Source organism: Thamnophis elegans, chromosome 2 (assembly GCF_009769535.1).
Source record: "Thamnophis elegans isolate rThaEle1 chromosome 2, rThaEle1.pri, whole genome shotgun sequence".
NCBI lineage: Eukaryota > Metazoa > Chordata > Lepidosauria > Squamata > Colubridae > Thamnophis > Thamnophis elegans.
The window spans coordinates 99,860,595-99,876,939 of NC_045542.1; the positions used below are offsets into that span (position 1 = coordinate 99,860,595).

Genomic DNA, 16,345 nt, shown 5'->3' on the forward strand with positions numbered 1-16,345 from the left:
AATGTCTGGAATTAAATGTAAGTGCCAGTTATACCTGGTAGAAAATGTACTGTGTGGGTTTTTAAAAAAAAAAATCTGGATGGATTTACAAAGTGTCTTGAAATGTAACCTGTTTGTAATTAGAAAACTGTATTAGCATGTTGTGTGAATACTTCCAGTGTCTTCAATCCTGTGAATATAATGAAACTGGCTTAGTCAGTGTGAAGGGAACAGGAAAAAAGGCTGGAAGAGCAGAGGAATTCTCTGCCCAGCCTGGGATTCAAAGGCAGTTTTATTCAGAGTAGGGCTTTTGCGGAATGAGCGAGGCATAATTTCATCATCAACTCTGTCTCATTACTTTAATGTGTTGCTAGCAGTTTACTGTAAACAGAATATGCAATTTGTCACAGGGCAATTTGCCATAAAGTGCAGAATGAACCTAATCTAAAGCATTTGATTTAAATTAGAAAGGAAGGAAAGCCACTCAGTTATCTTCATCAGATGTTATTCCTAGTGTTGCTTTAGAAGTTTCACAGGAGTGAAGTTCTCACACTCTTTTCTTAAAAAATCAAACCACAAACACGGAATTGTCAGCCAAGTTGTTCTTAACAAGGTTTAACACTATAGGCACCCACACTCTTATCTTTCTTATCAGAAGGGAAATCAAATGTTGTGAGAAACCAAGTTCAAAAAGCTGGATATTTCAGTAGCTGGGGCAAAAAGAAGACGATAGAATTTACAAGGTAGCAATTTACAAATAAGCTAGTTCTCAATTTATAACTGTTCACTTAGGGACCATTCAACATTACAAGACTAAAGGTACTTGTAATTCAGTTCCAAAGTTACAATGGTGGCCCCCTCCTATAGTCATGTGATTGAATTTTGAGACCTCGGCAACTGACCTTCATTGATGACCATTTGCAGCATCCTGCAGTCATGTGGCCACAATTTATATTTTTGCTGAAAACCAACGTTTACTTCTGGTTTTTGGCCAAAATACTCCATAGTGAATAATAGCTGCATTGAATCGCTGCAAAAAATAGCTTGCATCTTTGGTTGGTTAGGTTGGTCACGTGATAACCTGCTTTACGACCATCATGACTTATGACTATAATGGGCAGACTCCACTACAGTCATAAGTCAAGGACTACCGGTATCTATAGAGCTGTCACAACAAAGATGGACCTGAGTGGACAGAACAACTAAAACTAATAGGTGGACAATATGGCAAAGCAATTTGCTTACAAATACGTAAGTTTCTTCTGGATCTGTCTACAATAGTGGGAGCCAAGAGCTCTCCTTCATGAAGGGTCTGGGTGGCCAACACTCAGGGAGGTTGTGGTTTATCCTGAAGAGCCATGGGCACTATCAATTCCATTGGTAACAACGTGTAACCAAGAGTAGGCTACGTTGGGAGAGCACATATTTCAAATGCAAGATGCCCATTCAGTCCTTGGTTTCGGCACATGAGGCTTAAAAGAACTCCATCCATAATGGTTAAATACGGAGATGGTAGTGAGCTAGATGAAGCCCTTGTATGAAGGCAGCTTCTGATCTCCCTTTCTGCGTGCATAATGAATGACTTACAAAGTCTCATTCATCTCCATGATAATCTCATTTTACGCTAAGGAAAAAGATAATGGTTTGCGACATGCTGCCCAATCAACAATCAAGGCATTTATACTCCAGATTTTGCCCTCAACTACAGCACAACTTAGTGCCTCTCACATATATCACAGTACTCCAATGTCTGTCTTCCCACTGCACTTATTCAAAATACAGAGACAGCTGAAAGTTTGAAGGTACTCTGGTTGATTACTGCTACATCTAGCCCAACGTTGTCTGCTCTAATTGCAACTGGCTTTCCAAAACCTCTCCTAGCGTGTCTCTCGAGCTGTCTCATCTAATTGGAGATACTAGTTGAACATTGGAGATTAGGTCTTTCAGTGCTGAGATAATGAAAATATCCCATCCTTTAAGGCAGATGTTCCTAGCTTGGGGCCTTCCAGCTGTCCAACTACCACAAGCCTAATTCCTACCCACATTTGCAGTGTGCCTATAAAAATCATAGGAGGGTGCCAGTTCAATAAACTTTCTGACAAAGCAGAGCAGGCTAATGTAATGTTGCCACACACCCAACTGATGTGATATAGGAACATAATGAGAAGTGAGATTCAGGATATGACAAAAGAAGTTCTGTAGATTGCACTTCATAGTCATTTCCAACAAATTATCTGTTCATGGCCCTCAGGGGTAGGATAACTCCTGCAGGCAAATTTAAGCTGATGCACTGGAGAAGACATATCGCCTTCATCAAAACACATTCTTGCAGTAATTTGTGTTTAGAGCAGTCACTTTCAGTGCTTCTCTGATTTAACGAGATTGCTTCCTTTAGAAATCTGTTAACACAATTTATTTATTTTTGATTACTGGCTGGTTGAAGCATGATATGAACAGGTGGTACATTTTCATCGAATTCTTCATTTTCACAATCAATTGTCAATACCAAGAGACGGCACTCCTTGGGGACTGGCTCTCCAGTGATTTCATGAATCAATTCCGTCAGGCTGTGACAGTAAAAAACAAAAACAAAAATGAATATGGTGCCAGAGGAAGGCCTGAGCAGTCAGAAAGCACGGGCGGCCTTTGTCACTTGATGTAGTGAAAACATAAAGCATCTGTTTGTCATAACTGCATGGTGGAATCAGTATGGGAAGTGTGGTCAGAGCTGTGGTGGGAAATACCTGGTGCTACATAGGGATTCAATTTCATGGGTTGCTTTTGGCGTAAGCCTGGGATGCATCAAAGTTTCTTAATTCATCATTATCTCGGTCTAATATTCCGCTTCACCTACAGTAGTCAACAGAATGCATTTGAGAAAGCCGCAAGCAGGAAATAAAGGCAGCTTCTCTCTCTATTTTTACTTAGCAAGTGATTGTTGGAATATGTGATGCATCCCAATTAGCCAGATGTGAAGCGCGCTTCCTTTTCCTGATTGCATTTGTTCCCAAAGCATGGCCTGAACGGTGCTCTAGAATTAGGGACTAAAATTATGTTAGCTTCCATCAGCAGAGGTGTGGGAACACCATACCCTCTTCCCTCCCCAAGCTTTTATACTGGAGCATCGACGGGGAACCACTCCCAGGATCCCCTACCTTGGCCAGAGGCCAGCTGAAGTTCTCAAAGCAGACACAGGCTCTCTGCCTGGTAACCTCAGCCCTCTGGAGCAGAAAGCAAGGCGGGCGTTTTGCTCTTTCCTTGGGAAGGAGGCAGAGTGAGAGCTTCTGCCTGGGAGAATCTACGGACTGGTTTTGCACAGGGGTGTGTGGACAGAAGGAGAGTGAGTGTGCTGAAAGCAGGAGAGCTGCCAGGGAGTCTGGGAAGATTATAGAGCAAGGGACTACAGTTGCCTCTGGTTGGCAGAAGCCCAGAAGGGCCTGCTTGAGGCTGGGATGAGTTTTGTCTGCCCCAGGAAGTTGAGGAGGAGGTGCTGACAGCAGGATGTTTACCCGGCATGAAGGGACGGGACATTAGAGGCTTTGCAGCTGCTGCAGATACAGGACCCAGGCTGTACTTGTAGGGGCCCTGCAATGGGGTAGCCACGGCCTGCATATCCTTCGCTCCGGAGGATCCCTCTGTCGACCGGCTTCCTAAGCATAGCTGGACAGTGGGCTGTTCTCCAGCCAACAAAACGGGCAAGCAGAGGCCCATAGAGAGCAAATATTCAACCTCAGCATTCACAGAAGGAAGGAAGATGGAAGGATTCCTAGATATTGTCTAACCAGGCCTCTTTTTTGCTGGGGCACCAGTAGGATTAATGGAAAGAGACTCTGATAGCCTGGGAATCTTGTTTCATGTTTCATATTAAACTGAGATTGAACTTGTTTCGTTTTTACATAGCATTTTTAATAACTAAATTGTCATACAAGCCTTTTTTTTAGGACTGAAAGGCAGCCTCACGTGTGTTTACACACACACACACACACCACACATACACACACACAAATATATATACTGGAAAACAGGGAATGGAATCTAGAATTTAAAGCTGGGTGCAGCTTTTATAAATGGGCCTCCAAATGGGAAGTTTAGATGTTTAGATGTTTATTAACATTTGTAGGCTGCCCTTTTCCCTGAGGGGACTCAGGGCGGCTCACATAAAATCAGGAAGGGGGAATACAAACAATGACGTAGACACATATAATAAAAGTAATAAGCAACATACATTCATCATTCGGGAGGGGCGGCTATCCTTGTCCCCAGGCCTGACGGGCTAGCCAGTTCTTAAGGGCTGTGCGGAAGGCCTGGACGGTGGAGAGGGTACGAATCTCCACGGGGAGCTCGTTCCAAAGGGTCGGGGCTACTACTGAGAAGGCTCTCCTCCTTGTAGTTGCCAGCCGGCACTGGCTGGCCGATGGAATACGGAGGAGGCCCAATCTATGAGATCTAATTGGTCGCAGGGAGGTAATTGGCAGAAGGCGGTCTCTCAAGTATCCAGATCCACTACCATGCAGGGCTTTATGGGTGACTAATAGCACCTTGAAGCGCATCCGGAGATCGACAGGTAGCCAGCGTAGCTCGCGGAGGATAGGTGTTATGTGGGTGAACCGAGGTGCACCCACAATCGCTCGCGCGGCCGCGTTCTGCACTAGCTGAAGTCGCCGGATGCTCTTCAAGGGCAGCCCCATGTAGACCACATTGCAGTATTCCAGCCTAGAGGTCACAAGGGCCCGAGTGACTGTTGTGAGAGCCTCCCGATTCAGGTAGGGTCGCAACTGGCGCACCAGGCGAACCTGGGCGAATGCCCCCCTGGTCACAGCCGTCAGGTGGTGGTCAAAGGATAGCTGTGGATCCAGGAGGACTCCCAAGTTGCGAACCCTCTCTGAGGGGTATAGAATTTGACCCCCCAGCCTGAGTGATGGAATATTGGTCGAATCTTTGGGAGGGAAGCACAACAGCCACTCGGTCTTTTCCGGGTTGAGCACAAGCTTGTTAACCCTCATCCAGTCCATAACGGCCTCAAGGCCTTGGTTCATCACGTCTGCCGCTTCATTGAGTTGGCACGGGGCGGACAGATACAACTGGGTATCGTCCGCATATTGATGGTATCTGATCCCGTGCCTGCGGATGATCTCTCCCAGCGGTTTCATGTAGATGTTGAATAGTAGGGGGGATAAGACCGAGCCCTGAGGCACCCCATATGTTAGGGGCCTAGGGGACGATCTCTGCCCCCCCACTAACACCGACTGCGACCTGTCCGAGAGGTAGGAGGAGAACCACCGCAACACGGTGCCTCCCACTCCCACCTCCCGCAGTCATCGCAGAAGGATACCATGGTCGATGGTATCGAAAGCCACTGAGAGGTCAAGGAGGACCAGGATGGAGGAATGTCCTCCATCTCTGGCTCTCCAGAGATCATCGGTCAATGCGACCAAAGCGGTTTCTGTGCTGTAACCGGGTCTGAAGCCTGACTGGAAGGGGTCGAGATAGTTTGCTTCCTCCAAGGACCGTTGGAGCTGGAAGGCCACCACCTTCTCAACAACCTTCCCAAGGAAGGGAAGGTTGGAGACTGGGCGATAGTTATTAAGAACAGCTGGATCCAGAGATGGCTTCTTTAGGAGGGGTCTTTTCTGTTAGTTCAATTCCTAAGAGCTTTCCCTGCTTTGGTTAGCTAGAGCCCCACCAATGGCTCTGCTCTCGGGACCAGAGACTGAAGCTATGATGATGAGGGTTCTACAATATCTCTCTATGGATCATAGGATGCCTTCTGAAATGTTGTTCATGCAGGGAGACAATCTCAAGACTCTCATCTTTGATCATGATCCATTAAAAAAAGGTTTAAAGCCACAGAGCCCACATAACAGGCTTTTAAGGGCCCAAATCTCCAGTGGATTGGTTGTTGATACACAGCGAATAAGAGAAGTCTGAGAAATGGCTTTAACTAATGATATTAAGCCTATTACATTTCAACCAAGTTATTACTGTATGTGTTGGGAATCTAAAATTAGGCAGTATGGAGAAAGGGAGGACCGGAGGCTACAAAAAAGGGGGTTAGGGACAACATGTAGCACTCAGACTGCAAGTTATTATTCAATTTTTAATTATATATCTCAGTTAAATTCCTACCTTAAAGGAAGATGTTGCTCTTTGATTGCAGCTTCCTTATCATAGATAAGGAATACTATTTTGGATCCTTTCCAAAATAGCAACCTCTGAGGCACAAGGTCATGCTCCGTCTATGAAAAACAGTCAACACAATCAATATCACTTTAAAATCCTTTAATTGAAGACCAAAATAAAGTTGGAACAACTCACAAGAACACAGAAAAGATCTAGAATAGTCTTCCTTAACGTGGTGGCCTGCAAATAGGTTTGAAAACTTCATAATCTCCAACTCTTACCTAAGAGTGGACTACTCTTCAAAATGCCACATGTTCTTGTACTTTGTACGTAATGAAAAATTAACCTAGCTATCTCTTGGGGAATCACAGAACATCGATCTGGAGCAGTGGTGGGATTCAAAATTTTTTACTACCAGTTCTGTGGGCATGGCCTGGTGGGTATGGCAGGGGAAGGTTACTGCAAAATCCCCATTTCCTCCCAATCAGCTGGGACTGATGAGCCGAGGTGGCGCAGTGGTTAAATGCAGCACTGCAGGCTACTGCTAGATCAGCAATTCAGCGGTTCAAATCTCACCAGCTCAGGGTTGACTCAGCCTTCCATCCTTCCGAGGTGGGTAAAATGAGGACCCAGATTGTTGGGGGCAATATGCTGACTCTCTGTAAACCGCTTAGAGAGGGCTGAAAGCCCTATGAAGCGGTATATAAGTCTACTGCTATTGCTATTACTGCTATACTCAGGAGGCAGAGAATAGATGGGGGTGGGGCCAGTCAGAGGTGGTATTTACCGGTTCTTCAAACTACTCAAAATCTCCACTACCAGTTCTCCAGAACTGGTCAGAACCTGTTGAATTCTACCTCTGATCTGGAGAGTAACCAAGTTTGAGAAGGCTGAGCTGGAAGACTGCAATGAGGGACAGTTGTGTACAATATAGGACATCCAATTATGGGAATGAAAATGAGCAACAACAAAGAAGGATTAAACAAGCAATATGAATGAGTTGGGACAACCAGGTTGCAAGACATGAGGGAATAGGAAGTATATTTAATACAACATTGGCTAATCAAGAAAATGGCACTGGGATAGAATGGGGACATCCCATAAGGATAAGGTCTCTGTCTGTGAAATACTGGATGAAAATCATCTTTATGTTTGTTCACAAATGAGCTTGGCTGTAACACTGGAAAGCCAAATGTACACATTTAGGGAGCTATGCCCAGATACCTCTTCCTTTGCACAGAAAAGGCAACCCTGCCTGCTAAGGAAGGAAAAGGAGAACACTCTTACTACAAGAAGTAGCAGAGGTAGGGCCGAACACCCCAAGATATGCCCCTGGGCACTTGCCAGAATTTGTTCCTGAAATTGGAACAACTGCCTTTACCTGGATGTGATCACATATCTCTCTCAAGGTAACAACTTCTCCTTTGGAATTTAAACCTGGCATGGTAATTCTGTCCCAGCAGCTCCATGTCTTCTTCTGATACTGGGGAAAAAGAAATTTCCAGAGAAATAGCAAGTTGAGTCTTTTTGCAACCTACCACAACAAAGAGTCTCAGGGCGCTTTAAAGCTAGACATTTATTACAGTATAAGCATTTGTGAAGTCTACTTTATCAGTAGCACGGGGATCTTTTTTTTTTAAAGATCTGCGTGAACAATCCTACCCCAGCTGGTACACTTCAAGAAAATTGCAACAGGCAGCTTTCAGAAAAGCCATTTCTTAAAGAACAGAATGGGTCAAGCCTTAGATTCATTTGGAAGTATATCCCCCGTGGACATAATTATAACCAAAGTTATAAGCCCAACTATATTTTCTAGGGCATAAGATCCATTGAAATGGGGGGACTTAGTGCTAAGTGAATATATTTCACATTGCAGCTTGAAGGAACCTTACTGGTAGATTGGTAAATTCAGCGATCCCAAATGTTAGCCCCAAGTAGTCACCAAACCAGTTGGATCATTTTAGTAAAACAAGAGGATACCGAGGAGTTTTTTTTCATAAAATGATGATCATTATGTCTAGTTCAAGATCCATTGCTCATTTTCTAGTGAGATGTTAATAACAAAAATAGCTGTTGGGAGAGACTCTTATAGCCAAGGACCTTAGAAATTCAGACTGCACATCTTATCAAAAACAAGGTTAAGAGGTGAACAGAAGAGGTTTTAGGTATCAAACAGCGGCTCTTTAACCAAGGGGAACATCAGAAAAACCAATACAAATAAAAGATAATAACTTGACTAATTCTAATCAGACCCAGCATTTCAAACCGCAAGGAAAATTAATCATTGCCACCCCAAAAGCCACTGTGATGCTGTAATTGAGAGCATTTGATAGGGATAAGGAAAGCCAGAATTAGAGTGACCAAGAAGGTCATTTTCCTTTCAACTCCCTCAGTTACCTCGCAAGGTTATCATAAGACTAAAACACACAGATCTGAGAGTCTTCGAGGAAAGGCAGAACAGAATTCTGATAAACAAAAATGGCAGGCTTCCAATGAAAACCAGTCCTCCTCCTGAAAAGACAGCTTAATGTATTTAAAACCAGGGGTGGGGGGGAGAGAAATGCCATAATGTAGAGCAGAGGAAGTCATTCCTCTTGCATCTCCCATGGGAATCCAACGCTGGATAATCTGGTTCATTCCAGTCTGTCTTCTCATCTCTGGAAACACAAACTGGATGCAGAGAGTAGAGAGGGGACCCTACAGCGTCCTCTTTTACTTGTTCATGTTCTATAGCTTTCTATCACACAAAGACACATTGAATGGATGTCCTGACAACATACAATTATCCTTTTCTTCATAAGAGGCCCCAAAACTTGTCAACCCCTTTGCTCTTTGCATTGTTGGCCCTAGGCAAAACAGGCAAGAAACACCCCATCCAGTAACAAGGGAGCCATTGGAGCTGATTATTAGTTCATAGTAGGAAGTGCCCTGACTGGAGGGACATTTGGGGGGTCAGGAGGCACAAAGGGACACTGTCCTGGACTAGCTGACTGGTCAGTTAGGGAGGAGCTGGCTTGGACTGCATCATTTCTCTAAGCCTCCTAAGGAAATCCTCTTTGTTTTTCGAAATAGCAGGACAATTGGACAATTCCACCTTCCCTATCTAAATCCAAGAGTGCAGCTAGTCCTCGACTTATAACAGTTCATTTAGTGACCTTTCAAAGTTACAATGGCACTGAAAAAAAAGTGACTTAGGACCATTTTTTGCACTTATGATCTCTGTCATATCCCATAACCATGTGATCAACATTCAATGCTTGGCAACTGACTTGTGACCGTTGCCGTGTCCCGAGGTCATGCGATCGATCACCTTTTGAATTATTTTGACAAGCAAAAGCAATGGGAAAGCCACTCACTTAACAACCATGTTACCAATTTATCAACTGCGCCGATTCACTTAACAACTGTGAGAAGAAAAGTCGTAAAATGGAGCAAAGTTCACTTAAACGTCTCACTTAACAACAAGCATGTAGGACTCAATTGTGGTCATAAGTTAAGGACTACTGCATCGGCATCTACCAAAGCCCTAGAGATGACCTACTAGATTCCTGCTTAGAGCTCTAATGAAAGAGGTCCCTTCTTCATTGTGACTACCTAAAAAAACTATATCCCATTCCTCAGTTCAATCAACTCTCAGTAGGATGGGGTAATGTAGCTTCAATGCACAAAAGGTCTGAGAAGGCCTTAAAAAGTTTCCTGTACGAGGTGCCATGATTTCCAGGTGATTTTGGATTATAATATACAGGTAAGAAAGCAGATGGCATATTAATATAATGTCACGAAGTAATGTAAGACATGGGTAAGGACGAGGATTGCTTCCAAGAACTGGGTCTTACTGTAGCCTTCTTTTTTCAGGTTGGATGATTTCAGGTGGAGCAGGAGGACTAAAATCCAAGACTCATCCTGCAATGTTGTAAGACTTCCTAGAACACTTTGAAGTACTCTGGTACACAAGGGGGGGGGGGGGCAGCCGAAAGCCATTTTTACATGTTCCAACAGATCATCCATATAGTATGTATGCTAAAGCCATTATCCTGCATCTTCCCACTAGAAAGCACATAGCAGCCAAAGCAAGCCCATTTCTGTAAACATTAAAACAGATCACTTTGGATACTCCATTCCCTGCCCCTTATACTATACTTCCATTTTGGAAGCACTGAAGCTCTTCCATGGTGAAAGGATCAATCAGCGACATCACCGTTGCCTTGGGGATGCCTATTTGGGGTCTCCTTTCATATCCCTGTTCTTTTCCCCAATAGCGAAAGTACGAAATGGGGGAAACTGAATTGTCTCCACAAGTGATCCACTGGGCTGCTTGCAAAGGTGATTTGGTGCAGGAAGCAGTCGAAACAGAGCCAGCTCTGCAGGATCTTCAGGTGGAAGGCATATAGTTGACCTTGTTGTGTTTGTGAACTTGAGCTTTTTAAAAGTCCTGCACAGTCATGGCCCCCACGTTTCCTCCTTGACTAGATCAAGCACTGCCATAACTTCCCATCTTCCATACATCCATCGAATCTAAAACCGCTTTCTCTATGCATATGCTTGCACACACACACACACACATTCTGAGACCAATTTGAACCGGTGGTCGGAGCACTTCTGTCCACACAGAACAGGGGATACGAATATATAGTTGACAGACAGGAATTCCTTTCAGAAGAATCATCCCTCTTCCATCTATGTATTTCACTAGTAACTGAACTGTCTTAGCAACGGTTCCTGGATTTACAATTTGAATAGGTAAGAACACTTACCTATTCAAATAGGTACAAACACTTACCTATTTTATTTAAAACCCACATAGAAGCAAGGAATGGGAAAGGGAACTCAAGATGCACAGCACCATTTACATTTTCATTTACACTGGGAGTTGTAAATGAAAAAAACCATCATGCAACTTAGATTATTACACAACAGAGTCCCCAAAATGTAGGAAATAATCCTTAAATGCATATGAGGCTAATTAAGCTTATCCTGCCATTTGGGGCCATATGGCCTATTCCATTTGCTGCTTTACGTTGCTAGTAACAAGAACAGGTTCTCCTCTTTCCTAGGTGCCATATGGCCACTTGGCCTCTCACTCACACTTGCTGGGGAAACCTTTGCACCTCCTGTTCATCTCTTCCTCTTCTTCTTTTTCTGCTTCTATATTTCTACAGCCAAGGGATTAGCCACAGACAGCAGGGACAGTGGAAATTGAACAGTCCCATCCATAGGAAGGACTTTGGGGGATTTTTTTTTTGTTCCTGTCAAAAGATCACTCTTCAAAGCCAGGGTTACAAGGTGATGACGGGAGTGTGAGTGGATTATGTGGGGATAGGAAGAAAGAATATTGAGGCTCCAAGCTAACCATTGCTCCCAAAACTCTCGATTCCCACGCCACAGCACTGTTCTTTCTGATTTCCCCAGTTCTCTGAAATGTTGTTTCCTAGCCCATCCCCATCCCAAAATCTGCTCTCACATGAGAAACAAATTTCCAATGAATCTGGGAGGGGGATCCTTTGGCGCCAGGATAAGATCTGCCTTCCCCCAATCACCAGCCCTTGCTAACTAATGACTCCCATATGCGGCTTAACCAACTCCACAAGTTCTTGGATTCAGTTCAGCTCTCCATTCCTTTTGCAAATCTATCCCCCTTCCCATCTCCTGATGCTGCTGCTCCTTTCCCCCCTCTGGGCCCTCCTCTCCCCCATTTCCTCCCTTTTCACTCCAATTTCACATAGCGGACATCACGAATAAAATCAGGAACTCCGGGGGTTTATTCACGCCTGAAAAAGAAGCAAGATGGATCTTCCTAAATGGCCCTTTGGTGTTAATGCAGGCTGCCCACCCTGTCTTCTCTGTTGCCGTTCTCTAATAGGTTGGCAGTGCCAGAGAAAAGCTGTGGTAAGATTTCAGGTCTGTGGGACCTACTTTGTTAACAGAACTTTGAAATCCATCAACAGCTGTCAAGTGTACGGCTTGAGTGGGAGCGATGGTAGTGAAAACGGTTAATGAGACCTCTGATCATGGACTCATCCTAATTACTCTGAGGGTAAACAGTTCAGTCGGGAACCTTTGTAGCTTTACTGCAAATCATCCCATGGAAGTAGCATAGCTCAATAAACCTTTCCACCACAGGGTCTTCCAGACTTCTTTGACTATAACTTCCATGATTCTCTACCAGATTTTACACTGACGAGAATCCCAGTTGAACCTATCAGTGTTTGGAGACAGGGCCTCAAAGGGGAACTTTTTTTATGTGATTCAATGTCCGTCTCCTCTAAAGAAAGATTCCACTCTCAAATCCAGGGGAAGAGCAGCCCATCCTTCCCAGCAACAGGGAGCCTGATGGAACAATGGTCTCAGTATATGGTAGCTTCCTACATGCCAAAGATCCAGAGGTGCACCTGGGGTAGTGATGGCTAACCTTTTTCCCATCATGTGCCAAAGCGGGGGGAACACAGGGGGGGGGTCGTATGCAGGTGTGCCCATACCCATAATTCTATGCGTGCAACTCCCTGCGCATGTGTACGTGACCCCCACCCACCCCCCGCTTTCTGCCTGCAATAGACCCGTTTTTCACTCTCCCCAGGCTCCAGAGGCCTTCTAGGAGCCTGGGGAGGGCGAAAACGGCCTCCCCCGCCCCCTGGAGGCTTCCCTGAAGCCTACGGAGGTCTAAAAATGGCTGAAAATGAAGGCCGAAATCAGCTGGCCAGTGCACGCAAGTGTGCTGAAACTGACAGGGCAACACCTCGCATGCCTAACAAATGGCTCTGTGTGCCACCGGTGGCATGTGTGCCATAGATCCGCCATCACAGACCTAGGGAGAAAACTCCCAACTCTGGCAATCGTAGGTGTTTGCCTCTCTATTCCATCTTCTTTTTTCCTATCAAATCCGTTTTTGAGAAAGTGAAGAGGTGGCCACGGTAAAACCACTGACAATTAAAAAGGAAGGCAAACTTCCCCGAATCCTATGGAAAATTATGCAATGCTTCAAAATCGCACAGTTCAAAGCATCGCCTTCCCATCTGCCTCCTGAGCACCACAGCCTCTACGTCCCTTGAGGTATCCTGCTCTGCTTGGTATAGGCACAATCCTTCCACAGCTGGATAAACTATGGCTGCCGAGCGAAGATTTTTTCCAATTCAAAATGTCACAAACTTTCATTACCAAGGCCACCCCCACCCCCTTTCACCACAGAAGTATTAAATCTCTGGTCATTGCAGGGGCCATTTGCAGAGCTGTGCTGTTTAGAAATCTGAGATACCCTTTAAAAATATACAACATTTGGCAATGCTAGATGGCGGGGGTGTAACCAAGCCCTGGGGCCATGCAGCATGATCTGAACCAGGAGGGAAGGAACAGAGGCCTGACAGCCCAAGCCTTGAAAAGCTGGAGCTCCCCCTCCCTTCCTGCTGGCCCTCCCTTCTCCTACCAATCTGGTTCCAATCTGTGCTTCCTGTGTAGCAGGAAGCCCCAGCCTCTCACTCCATAAACTCAAGACAAAAAGGCCTCTATTCAAACAGACGCTCTTAATTTAGCTTCTTGCTCTTTCCACTCTCCCCCACCCTATTCTGGCTCTGGTTTCTTTCTCTAGAAAAGGGAGCCATTGCAAAGAAGCCAAGAATAGTCGCAGCCCCAGCCATACAGGGCCAAGGCGATTTCCTGGGGGTGACAACAGTAGAGGCAACCCCAAAGTCCCAGCATGTGTATTCTGGGTGAGCATAAATATACCTCCCCTGCATTCATGCTAGAAAAAAAGAGAAAAAGAATGGCGAAGTGCTTTAAAAAGAGTTGCCAGGAAGAAGTCATGCCCTAGCATAATTGGCCGCTCAATAGGAAGGAAGGAAGGAAGGAAGGGAGGGAGGGAGGGAGGGAGGGAGGAAGGGAGGGAGAGAGTGAGGAAAGGGAAGGGAGGGAGGGAGGGAGGGAGGGAGGGAGGAGGGAGGGGAGAGAGCGAGGAAGGGGAAGGAAGGAAGGAGGGAGGGAAGGAAGGGATAGAAGGAGGAAGGAAGGCAGGGGAAGGAAGGAGGGAGGGAAGGGAGAGAGCGAGGAAGGGGAAGGAAGGAGGGAGGGAAGGAAGGGATAGAAGGAGGAAGGGAGGCAGGGGAAGGAAGGAGGGAGGGAAGGGAGAGAGCGAGGAAGGGGAAGGAAGGAAGGAGGGAAGGAAGGGAGAGAAGGAGGAAGGAAGGCAGGAAGTTGAATGTGCAATTCCATCTTCAATCTAAGCTAGTCAGCATTTAGAAAAAATCATGTAGAAATTCTAATAAATTCAGCTTGATAAGAAAATCAGAAAGATATAATAAACGAACCTCATATACAAACTGTCTGGTGGTGGATCCTGTCATTGACAGTGGTAGGATAGTGTCATACTTTCAATATATTAGAGATAGTTTTGATTTAATGAAACAGTTTCCCATCACAGCTTATACCTTTGCCCACTTGCACCTTCTTCAGTGCAAGAAGGTGTTTTTTAATAGCAATGTCATTTATTCTACTATTATTATCCACAAGCACCACTTTGATGGCAAGAGGGGATACATCTGAATCCTAAGGTTGTTCTGAAGATGTCTGTGAGACTTCTATGACTACTCTCCTAAGTACAAAGATTGGACAATGGTATAAGGATGGGATGTCTAGGGTGGTATAAGGACTTCTGGCTTGGACAGGATGTTGAACTAGAACCCCACCAAGGTCTCTTCCAACTGTATGATTTTATGGTTCTGTTAACATGTGCTCCCTTTCAGTCACAGCACCATTTCAGCTTGGATTTGCCTTGACTTTGTTGAATCTTTTCCTCGTACCTGGAGAGAAAATGAAGGTGTGGGGAGAGATTCAGGGCTAGCATCCGTGGTTTCTGCCAAAAGAAAACACAGTGGCTGGCACTGCGGCTTGGTGAGCAGCTTAGCCCCAGCTGTGAATGTCAGCTGCAGGTTAAAGACCATTTCCTGTGTCTGACAGCTCTCAGGCACCTATCCATCCCTCTCCTTCTGCACTGCTGCTGGCTTGATACACACTCCAGGCATCAGCTTCTGAAACTAGATCTCCTTCACCGTCTGTCTGCCAGAAGGGGCTCAGGAAAGGCAGGGTCAGCAGCAGCTGAAGTGAGCAGAGCTAGAGGCCCCTCACGTCAGGTCTGGGCAAGCAATGCACTTCTGGTGCCCAGACAGGAGGGACAGGATGGCACTGCGTGGAATAGGATGGCGGCATCTGCAGCGTGGAGTCCATTCTTGCCCACATGCTAAAGAGTCACCTTCGGTGGCTATATAAATTTTAGTAATAAATAAATAATAAAATTTAAAAAAAAAAAACACTAAAAGATACAAGGCAGCCATTCTACCTTGAATCTTTGCTGCCAGTAACACCCAGAGCAATGAACTATCTCTAATTAATGCTATAAACCCTACTTCCAGGAAGCTTTAGCCAAGAACAGGAACGCATGCCAGAAGATCAAGGGCTTCAGACTTCCAGTTTTCATTCTTTGGCTGCAATGTCTGGAAACAGGCTTGTGCCAGAAAAAATCAGCCACTCTTGTCATGATAGTGTCTTCAAACATTCCAGCCAAAGTGCAGGGATAGAGGGTGCGTACCCAGGTTCCACCACAAAACCGCGCTTGACTAAACCGCGCTTGACTAAACCGCGTTGCTGACGTCATCAACAGGGCGACAACAGCGCAGAGACAGAAGCACGCTGTAAACCCTAAACCTAAAATTAACCCCCAAACCTAATCCCCCTAAACCTAATCCTAACCCTAACCCTTAACCTAACCCTAAACCTAACCCTAACCTAAAATTAACCCCTAAACCTAAACCCCCTAAACCTAACCCTAAACCTAACCCTAAACCTAACCCTAAACCTAACCCTAATCCTAACCCTTAACCTAACCCTAACCCTAACCCTTACCTTAAGTTGAATCGTCTTGCTTTCAAAGCACTATTTAAAGCGCCCTTCTTTCTCCGCGCTGGCTGTTGTCGCCCTGTTGATGACGTCAGCGACGCGGTTTAATCGGGCGCGGTTTAGTCGAACACGGTTTTGACGGGTCACATGTACCCACATGTCCAAGTGATCATAGGTACTTAGTGCCAAAACCACCCTCAGGACTATTTTCAGCATGAAACAGGAGTGAACCATTGCTCTTCCTTCCATCCTTCAATGTAACGAGATTACTGTAAACTAAGATGGCTACCAACATCCATGGCACTACAGAAATATTTGTTTACTAGTACAAAGCAACATGATTTCTGTCCGGAATGATTTGGCTCCC

The 16,345-nt window shown here is 45.2% G+C and overlaps 1 protein-coding gene across 2 annotated transcripts in view; it reads right to left on the reverse strand.

The window, feature by feature from the left end:
* Positions 1-311: 311 nt before the first annotated feature.
* UBA7 (ubiquitin like modifier activating enzyme 7) overlaps positions 312-16,345 on the reverse strand; it is a 61,774-nt gene continuing 45,740 nt past the window's right edge. For both annotated transcript variants that reach the window (XM_032212056.1, XM_032212055.1), the window contains exons 23-25: positions 7,481-7,582; positions 6,106-6,215; positions 312-2,546 (exon numbers count right to left, since the gene is read on the reverse strand). In XM_032212056.1, coding sequence (XP_032067947.1) covers positions 2,396-2,546; positions 6,106-6,215; positions 7,481-7,582 — 363 coding nt within the window. In that variant the 3' untranslated portion in view covers positions 312-2,395. The remainder of the gene's footprint in view (positions 2,547-6,105; positions 6,216-7,480; positions 7,583-16,345) is intronic.